Genomic DNA, 19,227 nt, shown 5'->3' with positions numbered 1-19,227 from the left:
CAACGATTGGACCTAGACCAGCTTGGCCCTCGAGAGACCGTAGACCGTGACTAACTCGCACCACGGGCAGGAAAAAGCATGTCATGTGCGGCCGGACTGCGCCTATTGGGGCCAGAGGGTGCGCTTCCCCATGGGATCTGAGGCCGATGTTCGGCCTGGCGTCTCCACTCGGGAGGAACAGAAAACTTAAGAAAGCAGATTAGGCGAGGGCGAGTGTGTCAGTTTGTGGGGAGGGGTGTGGAAGGGAATGTTGCCCGTCGCCCGTCGCCCACAGAAACCGACGGGCTCAACCCGTGGGAAACTGAGATGCAAGCCCCAAGGCTTCGCATTCAGCGGACTCTGGGCCAAACCCTAAGCAGGAGGTGATACGAAGATCGCACATTAAGCGGGCCAATGAAGAGAGGACGATAGCGACAGTGGCTGGGGAAAGTGCTTCGCCGGAGAAGGTCTCCCCGTGGGGAAGAAGGAAGAAGAATAGAGACTAAGCCAGAGACTAAAGCCGCGCCGTCGGAGTCTCGGGGATTTCGCGAGTGGCGGGAAAAGGGTTCTGCCCGTTGGCGGCGTGAGTTCATGCCGCTGCAGCAGTCGGCTTTTGTCGCCCAGTATGTCAGTGGATCCATGCCACCCAGCATGATCCACTCACCATCAACCTATTTTCCATGTTCCAGGAACCGAGTGAGGGGCAACGGAAGAGAGATTGGGAGCACAGGCTAGTTGCAGCACTTGGTCGTAGACTGGAGGTGGAGGAGGAGGAGGAGGAGCAGGCAGAGAAAGAATGGAGAAAAAGGAAGAGCCGGGAGAGTGGAGGTAAAAGTCAAAGCCGAAAGATCTCTCCCGCAACAAGAAAAAAAGTCTCATGGCAGCCTTGACACCTGAGGGCCCCCCCCCCCTCCCTCGTCATTGGCCTTAAATCTTTCCCCTTCTCTCCTTCTCTACTCTTCCAATCCTCTCCCTTTTCCTCTTCTTTCTCGATACAAGAAACGCAATTGCAGGCAATTCACTTCTTTTTTGTCCTCTCTCCCCACCCCCAAAGACACGCACCACCATGACCTCCACGAACCCCCAACCCGAAGAACCCATCACCATCCCCGCGGACCGGGATGGAGTCGCCTACCTGTACGGCCACCCGCTGCTGAACTCGCTGTCGCCTCCCCTGCACAAGACCGTTTACGAGAAGCTGGGGCTGAACTGGATTCAGATCCCGCTGTCGAGCGTGACGGGGAGCTCGGAGACGTACCCGCCGCCGTACACGCGGTCGCCGCCGATCGACAAGTTCCTGGCGTCGATCCGGGCGAACCCCAAGTTCGTGGGGTCGTCGGTGACGATGCCGTGGAAGGTGGGGATCATGCCGCACCTGGACGAGCTGACGGAGGACGCGCGGCAAGCCGGGGCGTGTAACACGATCTTTGTGCAGACCGACGAGACGACCGGGGAGCGGCGGTACGTGGGCACCAACACCGACTGCAACGGGATCCGGGAGGCGCTGGTGCAGAACTCGCCGGACCCGGCGCGCTTCCGCGGCAAGCCCGCGCTGGTCGTCGGCGGCGGCGGCACCGCCCGCACGGCCGTCTACGTCTTCCGCAAGTGGCTCGGCGCCAGCCAGATCTACATCGTCAACCGCGACGCCGCCGAGGTCGCCGCCATCCTGGAGGAGGACCGCCAGCGCAATGCAGGCCTCTCCGGTCTCGCCCCGATCATCCCCGTCACCGACCCCGCCGCCGCCGCCGCCCTCGAGACCCCCGCCGCCATCGTCTCCGGCATCCCCAACTACCCGCCCAAGAGCCCCGAGGAGGTCAACGCCCGCCAGGTGCTGCAGGCCCTGCTCGGCCGCAAGGACGACGCCAAGCCCAAGGGCGTCATCCTGGAGATGTGCTACCACCCCGTCCCCTGGACCGAGATCGCCGAGCTCGCCGACGCCGCCGGCTGGAAGGTCATCCAGGGCTCCGAGGCCCTGATCTGGCAGGGGCTGGAGCAGGCGCGTCTCTGGACCGGGCGCGATATCATCGGCACCCCTGGGGTGGTCGATGCGGTCAAGGAAATGGTCGCCAAGACGATCGCCGAGCGGACGCAGCCCAAGTCTGCTTAATTTTTGCGGTAAATTTGGATGACACCACCTTCATGGTTTTATGATTTCTTGTACAGAATTCTAGCATACCCGGAGCATTTGCTTGTTGTTTGAAAGAATATACAAAAAAGGAATAGATGAATTGTATATATTTGCCTCTTGACATGATTCATGCCCCAGCTTATAAGCCTAGTAGACGACGGTATATTCGCCGTATGTTTGCACTGTATGTTTCTGGAAGGTATCTATCTATCTGTATTGCGGAATGACTTAGGCCCCCGGGCGGGAGAAGTTCAACTGCCGCACGCGCTTCCATACTTCGCGCACCGTGCGCTCTTGCGATTGACGTCCAGTCTCGGTCTCGGACGGACCCGCGGGTCTGTACGGGTTAGTCACCGGCATTGCACTGGGAGGCTCCAACAACCACATACCTAATACCAAGATACAATCGACTTCCCAACTTGTACTCCTCAATCGGATCTGTCTCCGGATTCTCAGGGGGGTTGGCCGTCGTGACCAACCCACCGGCCTCCAGCAGAATGGCAATGCCCGCAGCGACATCCCTAGTGTTACTTGGTCAGTGCCCGTCACGAGGAATATCGGTGATCGACGCGAATTAGCAAAGCACCCAACTCACCACTCCCAGCAACCCCCCTCCCACCAGATATCAAACGAGCCCATGGCCGTGTAGGCGAGATCCAGGGTGGCGCTGCCCAGACTGCGCACGCCGTGCACCATGCCGCCCTTGCCGCCGCGGCTGCCCGTCTCGGCGGCCAGGTTCAGGAAGCTCTCGATCTTGCGGTACATGTTGCCGTCGGGGATGTCGCGGCGGTCCTTGCCCCACTCGCAGGAGAGGATGCACTTGCCCGGGGCGTTGGCGGGCATCGGCGGGATGGACGGCTTGTGGATGAGCGGGAGGCGGCGCTTCTCGTTCAGCCAGGCGCCGCGGTTGACGCACGAGGAGAACAGCTGGTCCTGGAAGGGGGCGTAGATGACGCCGATGACCGGGCGGTGGTTGACGATGAAGCCGATCGAGACGCAGAACATGGGGAAGATGTGCGTGAAGTTGACGGTTCCTGCGACGGTTAGTCTTCTAGAATTGACAGGTAGAGATGGGGCGCATACCGTCAAGCGGGTCGATACACCATGTCGGCTGCTCATCGATCAGATACTCGCGGGATTGGCCCTTGGCGTATGATTCTTCGCCGAGGAATCTGCAATTCGTCGGTCAGTCGTTGGGTCCCGGCAGGACTGCATGGGAGATGAGAACGCACTTGTGTGAGGGGTATCGGTCTTGGATCGAGCTCTTGATGAATGCTTCGACATCTGGAATGCAGTGAGCTTGATGCGCGGCGCTTTGTTTGGGAAGCTGAAAAGAAAGGGGGGTCTGGGGGTTCCCCCCCAGAACGCCCATCCCGCCCAAGTCTCCCAGAATAACAGCATCCTGGGGGAGAACCCCCAGACCCCCCTTTTCTTTCAGCTTCCTGGAGACGGCGTGTTCCGGTGCGTGTTGTATAGGTAGAGAGGGGTCCCGTACCTTCGTCCGTCTGAGTCACAATGTCCACCGCGCTGTCTTTCTCCTCGATCGCCTGGCTCCCCCCATCGAGTCGCTTCTCGACGCTCTCGAGCAGCAGCTGGCCGGCCTTGCGCCCGAGATCCACCGCGAATGCGTAGATTCCGTCCAGCTGCTCCTGGCTGAACTCGGGGGCGGCCATTATCACTTGGTGTTGTGCGGGGTAGGTTGAGGTCCGTCACTGGTGGGTCGTGTCTGTGATGTGCACAGTTCGGTGCACAATTCGACAGAAATAGTGTCTAGTCTATTATCTCAGGAGTATATGCAGGGTATGAGACAGAACAAGACAAGAGGATAGAGGCGAGCACGGGGTTGCGATGAAGAGTGAGCAAGCTCGGAGCGGCGATAGTGAGGAGGTTTCCCGCTTCTTTCACCGCTGATAACCGACTTATCAGTGGGTCCTGCTCCCTCACGTGGGTCATCCGACTGTTGATGCAACTATCGATGCATTGCCACTGGTCGAGTAGTCAGTTGAGAGGTAGTTGCAATTGATCTTTATTGGGTTTGTCCTCATAGATCTAACAGCTCCTGTTGCACTGCCCAGCAAAACTCAACAATCTTGTGTAATTCCCTACTCATTGTCCATCATGCTATCGAACGCCAAGCGAGTTTATTTCCCCTGCTGCTATTCTTGGGTCGCACCGCTGACACAGATGAGTGATCTCGAGGAATCGCATTCCCGGTTCACCATGAGCTTTGAATTTGCACTTGTGTAGCAAAGCTGGTGTTGCTCTATGATATTAGAGAATCTCTTCTTCCACGCTGTTTGTCTCATTCTCACCAACCCTGCAGAGCAATGACAGCGATTGACAGCTGTGCAATGGAACCCTGGTAAATCCAGGATCATCCTACAAACGCCATTCAGTCTATCTTCCTGACCCTTGAGGCATACAACAGCGTGGACAATTAAAGCACGTGCAAGTGCTCCAGCTCCAGCTCCTGCCCATCGCCCTGCCCCAATCCTCGCCACTGGAGCTCAATTGCTCAAATCAAGGCAAACGAATATGGGGAAGGGGACCGATCGTCCCATGACTCGATTCCACCCTTCCCAAGCTCTGTCCGAGAGGAGATTAATAATGCGACAATTTATAACTAAGTGACTCAACTCGCCAGTCAAAAGTGGAGCCGGCAATTTCACAAGATCTGGTCTAGCGATAGTAGGTAGGGCCAGGGCCCCCAGTCCAGCCCCGTCCCAGTCCCTAAACTCCAACACAGCATGTACGCATGCAAGCACCTTGCGAACGTGTCTGGCAGGAGCTACTTCCAGAAAGCAGAGCATGATATCGAACCGTGGAGCCAAGATTACATAGACCACTCCAATTCCTTTGAAGGGGAAGAGCGTCCAACAGAACCACAGATGGCCGAACCTCGTAGCGAACACGCGAACACTCAGCCCAACACCCCCCTTCCCCCCACAAACCAACCACTGACAGATTCAGTGGACTTCAGCCAGCAAAGTCACCTGCTCCTGCTCCTGCTCCATCCACCGTCCGTAACTCAGCTCAAGTCCAGCGGTATCGTTTGCAAGGAAGTGTAAGTGTAAGCGTAGCGTAAGTGTAAGGTGAGGGCCGGCTCGGCAGGCTCGGCACCCCCCGCACATTCTTACAAACAATACCTAAGTTACCCGGCAAAGCGCTTTCCCTCCCGAGTCCCGCTCGGGGAAGCCTTTTACCTCCCAGCCTCGGCTCGTGGCGCACCTACTTGTGCTGTACATACTGTCCGCTTGCATTCCTGGCACTGCTGTGCATATCCCAGACAGACGAAATCACAATTCCAAACAGCTCATCCGACCGAACCCCAGGAGCTGAATAATGCATGCATCCTGGCGTGCGTTGCACCCAGGGATGCTGTAGCACATACATAACTTCCGGAGGGAGCCGAGGGACCAACACTTCTCCGCAGCCTGCACTGGGGGCGCATTCTCTGGATTCAGTGTCCAGATAGAAGGATAGAGTATAGATGCGACAGAGACGCAATGCGATCCAAATACAGTCAACCAGAGTAAATCCAGCCCTGCACCTTACAGAATTGACTATCATCAACCCTGCTGCAATCGTACCCGACACTACAAGCCCGAGACTTTTCAGAAGTGGAGGAAGAATCGGCAAAGACCAGGATAAGAAATAAGCCTTTTGCCTCAGCAGAAGTGGTTATGTTATAACCCCGCATTTCCTCCCGGTTTTCCATTGCCCTTGCCCGTGCCCGCAACCGCAACCGCATCCTCGCTCCCAGTTTACCTGCTAGCATCAAGTTCTTAAGCAGACATCTACCTACCTACCTACCTACCTACCTACCTACCTACCTACCTACCTTCCTCGTCCTCAACCTACCATACCAAACCAAAACCATACCTTTCTCCTCGCAACCCCTCCCACAAAAATGACCACCCCCGCCCCCAAGAAAATCCTCCTCCTCAACGGCCCCAACCTCAACCTCCTGGGCACCCGCGAACCGCACATCTACGGCAGCACGACCCTACCGCAAGTGGAAGCCCGGTGCGCGGAGCGCGCCACCGCGCTGGGCGCCACGCTGCAGTCCTTCCAGTCGAACCACGAGGGCGCGCTGGTGGACCGGATCCAGCAGGCGCGCACGGAGCAGGTCGACGCGATCATCATCAACCCGGGGGCGTACACGCACACGAGCGTGGCGATCCGCGACGCGCTGCTCGGGGTGGCGATCCCGTTCATCGAGCTGCACGTCAGCAACGTGCACGCGCGGGAGGCCTGGCGCCACCACAGCTACTTCTCCGACAAGGCGAGTGGGATCATCGTCGGGTTGGGGGTGGATGGGTATACCATTGCGGTGGAGCACGTCATTCGAAAGTTTGCGAAGTTGGAGTATAACTAGCTTTTTTTCATTCTGTGCTGGTTATGGGAAATGTTTGGGGAAAACGGAAAACGGAAAAAGGAATACTGTGGAAGAAATGGTATATAGCTGTTTTATGTATATGACCTGGTTTATATGTATGTATATTTACATGGCTGCCGCTTGGCAGCGTTTGCTCCACAGATTGAGCATCTCATAAACCCGTCTGCGTCTCATCCTCGTCGTCTTGTAGCCTCCAAGACCGGCACCCGGGCACCCGCATCATCGCTTCGCAGGCTCAACCGCCTGAGACTCCCGTCGTACGACCCCCGGCTCCGGACACGGCACTTGCTGCTGCGTCTGAGCCAGGAGAAACGGCTCCACCTGCGTCGAATACGAATATATCTCCGGAACTCCTGCGTCCGGGACAAACCCTAGGTTTTGCATGAACTCGGGCTGGTTATCGGTTCTGTAGCTCAATTAGTATCACCGACAGGAAGCAACATACAATGCCAACTTACTTCTCGGTCCCGTCCAGCGACGCTAACTCATCGAACAATGCATCCAGGTCAGGCGCAATCTTGGGTCGTCGCGGCCCGTATCCGTCGATATCCACGAAAGAGCCGAAGGCAAGATTTGGGTCGCTGTATTGTTGCTGGTACTGAGGGCCGCTGGGGTGGAATGACGAGGTCAGGTCGGGTATCATGGGTGTGCTATTCATAGGCTTGGAAGAGGAGATGGAGGGGCGCGGGTTGTGTGTCATAGATTCTTTGAGTTGAGATGGGGGCAGTGGCGGCTCGGTGCCATGGGGGGCGATATTCAGCGACGGCGCTGGTGTGGGTATCGATAGAGCAACATTCTCTTCAAGGTTGGGCGTTCTCATCCAGGTATGAGAGAAAAAGGCGTCTGGGGTGGCGAAGTTGGACCGGGGTTCATCCATGGAGCTTACTCGGCGGGCAGCTTCTGTGGGCGTTTGTAGGGTGGATGGTGGGAAAGCATTGTGGGAGACCGACTCTCTGTTCGATGCACTCCTTGGTCGGCTCGCGACGGGATCAACAGGGGTAGGCACGTCAAGCGCTCGTTCAAGCGGTACAGTCCCTCCCGACTCTCCTCCTTTCACATTCCAGACCGTAGCAAGATGCGCAGAATACGTCTGGAGTTTATGTTTCAAGCCCGGATCGAGTTCAAAAGGAGGCGATGCGTTGGAGCTCTCTGATGCTGGGAATGCGGCAAATGTCAGGATCATGCCAAAGGTAGGGCACGTAGCCGACAAGCTGTAGGTCTCCATGTATGTCTGGAGCAGCGACAACAGCCGCTTGGAGCTTTCCACAGCTCGCTTCTTCATCGGCAGGTCAGGGACCATGCGGTCGTCTCGCTGAGATGCGATCTGCAGACTGAGGTTGGTAGCGACGCTCTCGTATACCATCTCGAGCGCGAAAATATGCGGCGAAGCAATCTTCGACTGGTTCGGCGCAGTCCCAACACGATACGTCTTCGGCAGGGCAGACACCCAGAGCTGTAGCTGGCGCTCCAACGCCTCCAGATGCGATATCGGACCTGCCGATGTCTGCTTCAGGCAGCACAAATCATTCAGGATGCACATCAGCGAAGTGAGGCGATTGAATGCACTCAAGGCATGAAGGGGGCCGCGATGAAACGAGGCCCGCGACGATTCCACCGGGCGCAGACCGGTCTGGTCTTCCCACGGATGCCATTCTTCCAGCCCGTCCTCGTTGACCGGCCCAATCCTCAAGAGTTCGTCTTTGCGCAGCGACGGCACCTGGCCTGTCTGCATAGCAACGAGCGTCTCCAGAATGAAACAGCCAAGGAACACATGCTTGGATCGTGCAGTACTTTTCCCATCTTCAGTGGTCTTGGGCTGCCCGGTAGCTGGCTGGTTCAAGCCAAGAGCCTGCGAAACCCGCACGGCCTGTCCCACCAGCAACCACGCAGCTGTCCAGTCCTGCTGCCCAATCTTGACCAGGGACAAAATCAGGAGAGCCTGGACATGTCCTAGCTCGTGGACCCCATCTGCGCCCGGGATGAGACCTTTTGCCGTCGCATACAGGTGGCTTGGGTCGGGTCGTTCAGCAGAGAACTCTGTCAGCTGACGGGTGGCGGATATCGATGCTTCTTGGATAGAGGCGAGAGTTAACACCGCCCATAAAGCGGCATGGTCTCCTGAGCCTGGAGCGGTAGGTGAAACATAAACATCGTCATCGTCATTGTGTCGAAAAGCCGTTCGAAGGATATCGTGTTTCTCAAGAATCGGAAACCAACAGTGTGTATAAGTGAAGTAGATGTCGAAAAGAGGCCATGCATTTGAGGGCAGCTGGGGGGGTTTCGGCATGGCAGGGTCGGAGTTGGAGGGTAGGTGGGAGGGCAAACGGGCAAGAGAGGGATTGGACAGCTCGTCGATGGTATCTGCTGAAAAGGTGGTCTGCGTGGAAGTGTCTCGGGTGACACGGATGGCGGCGCTCCTCGCGATGGCTGATGCCGCTGTCGGGGTCTTAATCGGAGAGACCACGGTCAGAGAGCCTTCGCGCGCTTCTGGCAAGACGTCCGAGAGATGCCATTCGAGCGCATCGGATGAGATGACGCTGCTACCTTCGGCATCCTGCGGCGAGTACGTCTCCCCGGGGAGTCGGACCCCGCCCGGGTCATCTTCTGGTTGCTCCAAATAGGTCAAGAGCCGCTCGATCTCCTTGAGGACAATACTGTTTTTCCATGAGGAGAGCAGTGTGTCGGACCCTTCGGCCTCCTTGCCCATGGTCGCGAGGTGGCTGGGGATATTCGCGGCCCTTAACAGGGCGCGCACCACCTCCTCACTCCCCTGGATTTTGTTGAAGACAAGCCCCCATAGCAGCTCGAGGGTGCGGATGTAACCGGTCGGGAGGCCGCGTTTCTTGGGATTAGCCTTGTAGGTACATGGGCGCGAGAGCGAGGCACAGGTCGAACAAACGGGTTGCACCCCGTCACATTTGTCCTTCTTGGAGCGACAGCTGTCGCAGGCGCGTGAAACCCGTTGGCGTTTGGGATTGGAGGCGAGATCGTCTGCGGCCGGGGTCTGCTTGCCCTCCTCGTCGGCCTCAGTTAGACGTCGTTTGGACTTACTGGCGCCCCCGGAGGCTTGGCGCGTGTCGTTGTTCATGATCGTCTATCCCACGGTCCACTAGGTTGTTCCGGACGCATGTTCATCTTCAGGATGTGTCGCAGCCGGGAAGAGATGAATGCTTTGCCGGTGGCTGTTTATGCCATATATTTTGGTGCTGTCTGACTCGGCCCCACTATGGATGCGATAGTCGACTAGGAGGACTGAACACCTTTTTAGTTGGTCTGACTAGGAGTAGAAGTAATAAGCCACCAACAGGAGCGAGACTAATATCGGAGCAATCGGCGACAAGTGACAGGGGGGTGGTGGTAGTGGTAGTGGTAGTGGCAGTGGTAGTGGGATAGTGGGATGGTGGGATTTGGTTAGTGTGTGGGTGAAGTGTGGGTGTGGGAAAGTGGAAGAAGGAGAGGGAGGGGTAAAGGAAGAGAAGGAGGAAGAAAGGTAGGCTAGGTTGTTAGGAGTGTGTTCAGTTCACAATTCAATTCAATTCAGCAGTGTTGGGAAGAGCGCGAGAGGTCGTAAAGGCGGAGAAAAGAAAATGGAGAGGATATGACGGGCTGGAGTGAAAAGTTGGGGAAAAGACCGAGCCTAAACCGGAATGGAACTTGGAACTGCTTACCCGCGACGGACTGGTGATTACTGGGTTAGTTACTGACTAGGTGTACGGAGTATTTACTGTTAGTACTTAGTTACATATGTTGCGTAGTTAGTTAGTTAGTTTAGTCATTTAGTCAACTAAATAATACAGATCCATGGAAAGAAGAGAGAAAGTGTGGGAGACTTAGTTGGAGAGAGGAGAGGAGAGAGAAAGACTCCCCCATTCCCCGGTCCTCTCAGAGAGAGCCGATTGGAAAAGGCTAAGAGTTCCCGGTAAACAGGATCGAGTAAGGTGCACTACGCTTTGGGTCAACCCTCTCGCTTGGGTGGCGGACACCCCCCCAGCATTTCATTATTCACCTATTATTTTTACTCGATCAAAATCACTCAATTACCTACTTGGTTACTGTCTGTGTCTGTTAGACATTGGCTACAAATGAAATTACCTCTATCCTTATATACAGTACTCATACTCAATACTAAATGGTTGAGGCTGTCGATCGACATGTGTTCAACCTCCCCCATGCTTTGACCCCGAAGCTAAAACTGAGGCACAGCCTCCTCCATCTGATTTTTCATTTCATCCCCCGCGGGGTAAGGGAGAACCTGGGTCACTGGGTGAGAAAAGACAAAAACAAATCACACACAATTTACCTGGGCCACTCAACCTTGCGTCTCGGAAAACGGAATCCCTCCGGACTGGAGACAGACTGGTATTGTTACAGTCACCTTACGTCTCCCGGCAGAGCCTTTCTCCGCACTTGCCGGCTTCCATCTTTGATCCGGCACTATCCTAGTGCGTACTGTACTCGTAGCATGTCCATTCATAGTATGTACTGGACTCTCTGCACAAGGGATACACCACAACTTACACACAAACTTGTCCTGATGGACTAGAAAAAAGATGTGAAAAGAAGATAAATGAGCGAACCGCGCGAGACATCGTATAAAGCTTTCTTCATTATCTAATAAGTAGTCGTGCGACCAACTAAAAATAGTTGCTTACAAAGAAAGGGCTGTCCAGGAACAACACCACCACTCCGCCACAACCGACAAACGTACTCTATAGTACACCTGCTACATCCCAAACACTGCCACTATCGCCTGCTTTATCAGTCGGCCTTTTCGAAGTTTCCACATGTCAACCGGGTGTTATCGGCCGCATGCACCACCACGGACAAGTTGCCGAAGAATGCGGGAGTATCCTCAACGTTGGACAGGAACCAGTCGGTATACGCGACTGCGACGGACTCGCCAGGGGCCGCCCAGATGGGGCCATGCTTTCCACTGAGGTCGCCGACCTCGCAGGTCTGAGGCGCCTTGATGTCGCAGGGAGGTGTATCGGTGCGGCCATATGGGTCCAGGTGGCTGCTGGTGCTGTAGCAGTTGCCGTCCTCGGGCACCGGCTTCTTGTGGATATGGTATACTAAATGGGAAATGAAAGTCAGCACATCACGGGTGAACAAGCCAAGAGGACTCGCAAGTGCGATACATACATAGGGGCTGTTGGTCCGTGGGAATTCCCCAGAATTTAGCATGGATAGTTATGCCGACATTATCGGGTCCCGGAGACGCCTTGAGATGGCCCTGGACGGTGGTATTGTCCTTATTCAGGAGCTGGACCTGCCAGACGGAGTCGTCGTTGTCCCATACAATGGGCGCATTGGTGTCTGCCGCGGACGCTTGGAGCCAAAGAAGGCCAAGCGAGGCCAAGGAAAGAGTCTTGAACCACATGGTCGGGAAGATTTTCAGATAAAGATGGGAGGGAGGCGGAGTCAATCGGAGGTCGTGAAGCGGATCGTTGTGCGAGGGTGGTGGTCTTTATGTTTGGCTTTCGCGATGGTTGTTGACGAGAACGAAGCAAGGAGGTCCTTGACTGTGTACGGCGCAGAGTAATGGCGGATTGGAGGGCAAGTGCGACCTTAGCAACGGCGGGTTTTATATCAGTCCTGAGAGAGTTCAAGCCAAGCCTGCCAGTCCGTCAGGCACAGAGAGCGATTCAGCGACATCCAGTTGGATTTCTGAGCTAATCAGTACCGCCCATTCCAAACTGGCCTCTCTCATCGAACCATCTTGCCCTGACAGGAGAGGGTTGTGTTGTGCTGTTGGCCGGTTGCGGTAAAATGCAGACTGTCACCATCCCTTGTTACACCAGGGACCGGGATGGTCAAATCAATGTCACTGTCACCGTGGCTTTGAGGCTTCCTGGTTCGTATTTCGTCTAAGTGACAACAGCCAACATGGCTCAGCGAAGAACGATGATGTCTGGACCACGTAGCCAGGGAGGGCCGGTTCCTGAAAATTTCTTTTCATCTTCTGCAGCTCTGGTGATTTCATCATCCCCCGCATTCAGAAATAGTAACCCGAACGAGCCAAACCATGCTTGCTATACGAGATTCGACTTATCACATAGACAAGAAAAGGAATGAATGGATTAATCATGGATGAATCAGTTGTTGGACGGATTGTTGGATCGGTTATGGTAGATTGTAAGGTGTTGTGGACGAGTCGATGAGTGGTCGGACCAGAATAGCAATCACGAGCAATGCCCGGCCAGGATCTTGTGACGAAGAGGAACAAGCTCCCTTTCCAACCCACCAACTCACCAACTCACTCCGCCTCGCTGCATCTCCTCTGCCTTTGTTATGCATCTCGTCTCGCTCGGATCATTTGCAGATCGGGTCTTCCTCCGAGTCTCTCTCGGGCAGAGAGACCCCGAGCAACATCTAGTGCTCATCAGACAGCAAATGGAAGGAAAGGTTGACTCGAACTGCCATACTTCCCCGCACTGTCTAGACTCCACCTTCTCCTCCAACTCCTCCACCTCCTCCACTCTTCCACTCTTTCACTCCTCCGCGCCAATTGATGCCTCATATCACTATCGCGGACTTCGTTGCGATCAACACCTCGCAGCTCGGAGAATGTCCTACGGCTCTGGATCCATCCATCCTTCGAAGGAGAGCTGTGCATAACCTGTAATGCACAATGAAGAATGCCTCTATTTATTCGAGGCATCGGCCAGGCTCTGGCCGCCCGGTCCCAGAAGGATGACTTCAACAAGCACATCGGTGACCTCGTTTTCCCTGACTCTTGCTGATCTTGTTCCCATTCCAAAATGTCTCTTCCTGAGACCCAATACATAATTCAGCTTCCCAAGACGCCCTCCATCATCGGCGCGCTGGATCCTCGAGGCATCGTCCAGCGATGGCTCACAAACCTCGACGCGCTCCTCACCACAGGCACTTTCCACCAACTTCCAGCTCTTGTCCATGAAGAATCTTGGTGGAGGGACTTATCGGCAGTGAGTTGGGATCTGCGCACGATCCAGAATCGGGATCGGATCCAGGATTTCCTGTCTCAAAATCAGTCCCGTGCTGGCCTGTCTGCATTCCGTGTCCAACACGAGGGCAGGTTTCAGCCAAAGCTGGAATCCCCGACGGAAGGCCTAAGATGGATCACCTCCATGTTCCTCTTTGAGACCCGCATGGGCCACGGAACGGGGGTGATCCGACTGACACAGAATGAGACTGGCGAATGGAAGGCATACTCGGTGTGTACGACGCTGCAGGGTCTCAAATCCTTCGAAGAACCATTGGGTCTACACAGAGCACAAGGTACCATTGAGACCATGCCTGGTGGTCTCAGTCAGGGAAACTGGCTTGAACGCCGTCAAAGGACGATCAAGTTTGAGAACGAGGAGCCGACAGCTTTGGTCATTGGAGCAGGTGAGTTGATAGTCTCATGCACCGTGATTCTCATGCACTGTGTAACGTCGCTAACAGCAGAGCAGGACAGTCCGGTCTCAACATTGCTGCTCGACTGCAGTCCTTGGGTATCTCTCATCTTATCGTCGACCGGCATGAACGGATAGGCGACAACTGGCGCAAGCGATACCGGGTGAGCGATCATACGACCCCAATCTGGTGTCAAATCTAACATTTGCAGACTCTTGTCACTCACGATCCCGTTGAATACACGCACATGGCCTACCTGCCCTTTCCCAAGAACTGGCCGCAGTACACCCCGAAGGACAAGCTCGCCGACTGGTTCGAAGCATACGCCAGCATCATGGAGCTCAACGTATGGCTGCAAACCTCCATCAAGTCCGCCACCTACGACGATGCCAGGCAACAATGGACCGTAGTCGTCGCCCGTGACGGTGGAGAGGAACGCACTCTTCATCCGCGCCACCTGATCTGGTGCACGGGTCACTCAGGAGAGCCATTGGTTCCGACCTTCCCAGGCCAGGAGCACTTCAAGGGCACCGTCTACCACGCGAGCCAGCACGACGACGCATCTTCACACAACTTCAAGGGCAAGAAGGTCGTCGTGGTCGGCACCGGCAACAGTGGCCACGACATTGCTCAGAATTACTACGAAAACGGAGCCGAGGTGACCATGCTGCAACGCAGAGGCACCTACGTGATCACTGCCGAGAAAGGTGTACTAATGATGCACGAAGGCCTCCACGAGGAGAATGGGTAACTCCTTCCACCCCACTTTCCTCCCCAGATCCAACAAGAACAGACCCTCATTCGCATCCCTCTACAACCCTCAAAAAGCCACCCCTGTCTTAACCCTCCTCTAACCCCCCGAAAACAGCCCCCCAACCGAGGAAGCCGACCTCATCGCCGAATCCCTCCCCTACCCCGTCCGCTTCGCCCTAGACGTCCACTTCACGAAACGCGTCCAAGCCGCCGAGCACGACCTCCTCACGGGCCTCCAACAAGCTGGCTTCGCCCTGGACTCCGGCCCGGACGGCGCCGGCATCTCGCGCGCCTACATGACCCGCGGCGGCGGGTACTACATCGACGTCGGCTGCAGCCCCCTCATCGCCGCCGGCAAGATCGCCGTCCAGCGCAGTCCCGAGGGCATCTCTCACTTCACTGAAAGGGGAATCACGCTCCGCGACAACAAAAACACGACTCTCGACGCGAACATCGTGGTGCTCGCCACGGGGTACGACAACATGCGCACCACGGTCCGAAAGGTGCTGGGCGATGGGGTCGCGGATCGTCTGCGTGATGTGTGGGACTTGGATGATGAGGGGGAGGTTAATGCTGTACGTTCTTCCCCAAGATCTTTCCTGCTTTGGTGGTGGTGGGAAGTTAGCACAGAAACCCTGCTGGTATGGCGTTGACTAACACCACGGGCTTGAATGACAGATGTGGCGCCCCAGCGGTCACCCCGGGTTCTGGTACATGGGCGGGAATCTGGCGCTGTGTCGTGTTTACTCCAAGTTTCTGGCGTTGCAGATCAAGGCCGTGGAGGCTGGGTTGGTGGAGGGGCAGCAGGGGCAGTCGAAGCTTTAATCGTCATTTCTGCACATAAAGAGGGAACGATAGAGCAGGAATTCGACTTGGGGTTTTTGATAAATTAGAGGATTTTGCTGGCCCGACCAGAGGTTAAACTTCTCGAGAGACAGCTAGGTACCGTACACTGATACTATGAGCCTAAGGCAAGAATTGAAGTCATCATTCATATACCTCTCCCTCAGGAGAAGAACAGCCAGTGAAACTCTACTATATACCAAGTGACCACCTCTCCCTTCCACCCAAAAGAATCCTGACATAGATACATTAAACACATAAAGTCGCTGAAACACATATCAAAAAGTAATAGAAACAATAAGCCATGAGTCTTTAGAATCACATCCAGAAGCGTCGTAGCTCATCCTCCCACCCCCTTCTTATTTATACACACAATCAATCTCTCGCCTGTTCACCGTCATCAATAATCATCTCGACATCCTTGATGGGATGGAGCAGCATCGGGGGAAGACACATGCGGCCCTCGCCGGCGAGCTCCTCCTGCTCGCCACCGTCGTTGTCGACTTTGAAGCCCAGCCAGCGGCGCCAGAGGTTCGGCGCGAAGCCCGCCGAGTAGAACCAGGTGGTGCCGCGGAAGTTGTGCTCGCGGTCGCCGAAGACGGAGGTGCGGGCGCCGCCGGAGGCGCCGTTGCGGCCGGCGTTGAAGACCGAGTCGACGTACTTGGTAGGCCAGCGGCGGTCGAGGTAGAGGGCGTGGGGGATGGAGACAGCCTTGAAGCCGTGCTGGAGGGCCGTCGAGGCGGGCCACATTTCCGAGAACATGGTGTGGCGCTTGCGGACGGTCTCCTGGTGCATGGTGTGCAGCAGCTTGTGGGACATGCGGGAGGCGGTGATGATGGCCGTGCGGCGCGGGGGCATCATGCCGGCGGTCCGGTCGTAGCCGGTCACGTCGTCGCGGAGCGCCCAGGTCGTGCCTTCGGGATCGAAGAGAGGGTTGAACACGATCAGGTCCGCCTCCTCGCCGACGCCCCACTCGTATCGGTCCTTCTCCATCGTGGTGGGCGGGATCCCTTCGCCTTCGACCTCGAGGATGTCCTGCTCAGCGGGCCGCTCGGGGCCCCAGACGGACTTGTCGCCTTGCTGGTGCAGGGCGTTCTTTTCGGCTGCTGATTTGTCTTGGCCGGGCTTTGGTGCACTCCACATGTTGTTCGGACTGTTGGTGCCGATCTCGGTCTGCACGCGCACCATCTGTCGGAAGTCCTCCCACGTCCCTTGAACGGACGGGACGTAGAAGCGCGCATTTCGTTCCCAGAGGCCCTTACGGGGCTGTTCTCGCGCCCAGCTGACGACCTTGTCGAAAAGATGATACCAGTGTCCTGTATATCGAGCATCCATCTCCCAGTTCCAATAATAGTCGTATTCCGGATGTTGGTAAGCAAAGTACTGCATGGGCATATGGGTGCTGCGATAGACACCGTGCACAGAGAGTCCGCTAGCCCACGTCTCTTCCAGACCAGGGTACATGAGCGCCATTTGCCGCTCGGACCAAAGCGTCGCCATACCACGGAACTCGGCCGGCAAGGCATCTGAGAGCACACGCTCATATGTCTCGTCGTCAGCCCAGATCTGGAGATTCTCATCTTTGACTTGGACCAAAAAGTGGATTGCATACTCGCCGCCGGACTGCAGGGACAGTTCCGAAATCAGCGAACGCAAATACAGAATGTCGTCAGGACTATAGCGGTAGTCGTGCCAGGTGCGCAGAACAAACGCAGTCCGGGGCAGCCGTCCGCGTTCAGTCTGTTCTTGCTGATCATTTTCCGGGGAAGGCACAGTCGTTGCTGCATCATCCAAGGTCGGAACTCCAATCGGCATGGAGATAAAGCGGTCGAGACGCGGTGTAGGGAGCTCTGTGAAGCGATGGTTGTTTGTGGCAATGCATCGATTTTGAGCAGCAGCCCAATCCACTTTCCGGAAATCGACCGGTGGAAAATCTTGCCAGACACGCTCAGCGCCCTCACGTTCTCCTTCGAGGCCTGCACCGATTCCACCTTTTCGGACACTGTAGCCCATACCATATGGCCCAAGGCGGCCGAATCGATCGAAGCAAACGTCATCCTTAATGCCAAGCAATTCATTGGAGCCTATGACCGGGTCAGGAAATCCGCGAGGCACGCCAGGGTAATGATGAACCAAAGGAACCCGCATAGTTCCATCCTCATCTAGAAAGCATTCGTGCTTCTCTCCATACTTGGCGATGTACTCTGGGGAAGCGTAGTCAGGGTACGGGTTGAAGACCAAGCTTGAAAAGGGTACGGTTTGGTCGCGCTTCGAGATGCTGGTATTGTTCTGGGAGTCAGTGTTGCCAGCATCCATCGCTTCCAAGCTGTCGTTGGGATACTCGGGTACATTTTCTGCGCGCGTGACCAAGGTTCGGATGCCCCCATGATAGCGCTTGAGAAAGGGAAAGCTTTCCCAAGCGGGCGGCTTGGCGCTAGGCTTGGGCAGCGGGACATTGACCCGACTAACAGTGGAGAGAAATGTAAATCGAAACAGAACGATAATGAAAAGCACGAGGAATGAAAGCAACCCCATGCAGAGCCATCGCATGACTCGGTGGGGGACGCGATAGCCCAACCCAATGCGAGGCGGCCGGCGCGCCGGCGCATCATTCAGCATAGGGCGAAACGAAGAAGCGGAGGAGGAGCTGGTGGAGTCATCCTCAGTATCCGTATCGGATTCATATGAACTCTGGCTATATTGGCGATAGTGACGTTTAGGGCGTGCAGGTTGTTTCTCTATATCCACCATCACATTGCGACTTTTCTTTGAGTACCGTGCATGAACCGTTTTGGAGGCTGGATGCCTTTTGGCTCGAATGGGCATGGTGGACACAGCATGAACAGGTGGGCGTTAACGACGTCAGAGGAATGCGCACCGTGCAGGGCGATCGATTGAACGGCGCCAGCAGATCCGAGGAATGGAAAGGTCAAGATTCAGCAACTATCATGTGTCAAGGTTAGTGAGCGATTGAATCATACATATCTGACAATGAAGAACACACATGCCGACCTGTTCTTGAGCAGTGTCAGAACGGTTCGCCCGAAAGTGGGTGACTGATCGTTGTCCACCGATCTATAGTCACAGATTCCCGATGGGGACGTGGGAACAAATAAAAACAAGAGCACTCACGTTCAAGTCCAATTGCCCGGGACTTGGATCGAGCCGATCAATAACAATTGATCAGACCGAGGAGCTCAGCACGGTTCAACGCTCTCAGACTGACTGTCAACAAAACACAAGACTGCGCGGTGGTACGGAGTATATGGCGTAGTGTTTGGCAGATCGGCGCCAGTCGTTGCCCAAGAGACGACGACCAGCGCTTGCTGCACTAGGCTGGACTTGATCATCTTGGCGGGGCCATCTCTAGACCTTGACTTTCACGAGATCGAGATGAGTTCCGTTCTGAAGAGGATCAGTCTTATTTGCAGGGCCTATTTTCACGAGTATACAAGGATAGAATCGAGTATGGAATAAACGATAAGTTAAAAGGCTGCATGGCTGTGAAAGTAAGTATGAAGTTCCATGGTACAGTAGTTCCAAGAAGTCAAGAACTCGAGCTGAGCTGTGTTTCTTCGAGACACAGACTGGGCTCGACCTTTCTTGTCCACATCAGGATTAGCGCCCTGTCTCAACGCGCTAAGCTTCTCTGGGATATCTTTTCAGCCTGAGGCAACTCCAGGCATCAAGCAGTGTCCGAGCAAGCAACAGCAGAGCAGCAGCAAGCTTCCAGTCACTCGTGTTG

General features: G+C 55.5%; 7 protein-coding genes across 7 annotated transcripts; 3 read left to right on the top strand and 4 right to left on the bottom strand.

The window, feature by feature from the left end:
* The first annotated feature begins 905 nt into the window (after window positions 1-905).
* Window positions 906-2,235, top strand: BO72DRAFT_452205 (shikimate dehydrogenase family protein). Its single transcript, XM_040945678.1, has one exon. The coding sequence runs from the start codon at window positions 1,046-1,048 to the stop codon at window positions 2,084-2,086; it is 1,041 nt and encodes a 346-aa protein (XP_040796981.1). The 5' UTR covers window positions 906-1,045; the 3' UTR covers window positions 2,087-2,235.
* BO72DRAFT_413639 (inositol monophosphatase family protein) lies at window positions 2,156-4,136 on the bottom strand. Its single transcript, XM_040942509.1, has 6 exons — window positions 3,603-4,136; window positions 3,340-3,391; window positions 3,191-3,279; window positions 2,703-3,141; window positions 2,497-2,628; window positions 2,156-2,444 (listed from the first exon to the last, which is right to left on the bottom strand). The coding sequence occupies exons 1-6, from the start codon at window positions 3,778-3,780 to the stop codon at window positions 2,336-2,338; spliced, it is 999 nt and encodes a 332-aa protein (XP_040796980.1). The 5' UTR covers window positions 3,781-4,136; the 3' UTR covers window positions 2,156-2,335.
* Window positions 4,137-5,855: 1,719 nt separating this feature from the next.
* Window positions 5,856-6,522, top strand: BO72DRAFT_438534 (type II 3-dehydroquinate dehydratase). The gene has a single exon (XM_040943384.1). It carries the CDS (start codon window positions 6,018-6,020, stop codon window positions 6,483-6,485), a length of 468 nt encoding a protein of 155 aa, XP_040796979.1. The 5' UTR covers window positions 5,856-6,017; the 3' UTR covers window positions 6,486-6,522.
* A 203-nt stretch (window positions 6,523-6,725) lies between these two features.
* BO72DRAFT_388147 (putative C6 transcription factor QutA) lies at window positions 6,726-9,594 on the bottom strand (the record flags this gene model as incomplete). The annotated part of the gene is made up of 2 exons (XM_040941704.1): window positions 6,726-6,912; window positions 6,965-9,594. 2 exons carry the CDS (start codon window positions 9,592-9,594, stop codon window positions 6,726-6,728), a joined length of 2,817 nt encoding a protein of 938 aa, XP_040796978.1.
* A 1,670-nt stretch (window positions 9,595-11,264) lies between these two features.
* Window positions 11,265-11,886, bottom strand: BO72DRAFT_462539 (putative cytosolic Cu/Zn superoxide dismutase; the record flags this gene model as incomplete). Its single annotated transcript, XM_040946566.1, has 2 exons — window positions 11,265-11,578; window positions 11,649-11,886. The coding sequence occupies 2 exons, from the start codon at window positions 11,884-11,886 to the stop codon at window positions 11,265-11,267; spliced, it is 552 nt and encodes a 183-aa protein (XP_040796977.1).
* A 1,038-nt stretch (window positions 11,887-12,924) lies between these two features.
* Window positions 12,925-15,661, top strand: BO72DRAFT_254078 (putative flavin-binding monooxygenase). The gene is made up of 5 exons (XM_040940064.1): window positions 12,925-13,877; window positions 13,943-14,049; window positions 14,098-14,633; window positions 14,755-15,214; window positions 15,318-15,661. Exons 1-5 carry the CDS (start codon window positions 13,268-13,270, stop codon window positions 15,462-15,464), a joined length of 1,860 nt encoding a protein of 619 aa, XP_040796976.1. The 5' UTR covers window positions 12,925-13,267; the 3' UTR covers window positions 15,465-15,661.
* A 49-nt stretch (window positions 15,662-15,710) lies between these two features.
* BO72DRAFT_452197 (DUF3405 domain-containing protein) lies at window positions 15,711-18,706 on the bottom strand. Its single transcript, XM_040945677.1, has 3 exons — window positions 18,615-18,706; window positions 18,545-18,547; window positions 15,711-18,427 (listed from the first exon to the last, which is right to left on the bottom strand). Exon 3 carries the CDS (start codon window positions 18,306-18,308, stop codon window positions 15,858-15,860), a length of 2,451 nt encoding a protein of 816 aa, XP_040796975.1. The 5' UTR covers window positions 18,309-18,427; window positions 18,545-18,547; window positions 18,615-18,706; the 3' UTR covers window positions 15,711-15,857.
* Between the last annotated feature and the right edge of the window lie 521 nt (window positions 18,707-19,227).

Source organism: Aspergillus fijiensis (genome assembly GCF_003184825.1).
Source record: "Aspergillus fijiensis CBS 313.89 unplaced genomic scaffold BO72scaffold_66, whole genome shotgun sequence".
NCBI lineage: Eukaryota > Fungi > Ascomycota > Eurotiomycetes > Eurotiales > Aspergillaceae > Aspergillus > Aspergillus fijiensis.
The sequence above is the reverse complement of the archived record's forward strand: the minus strand, read 5'-3'. Positions and strand labels throughout refer to the sequence as shown.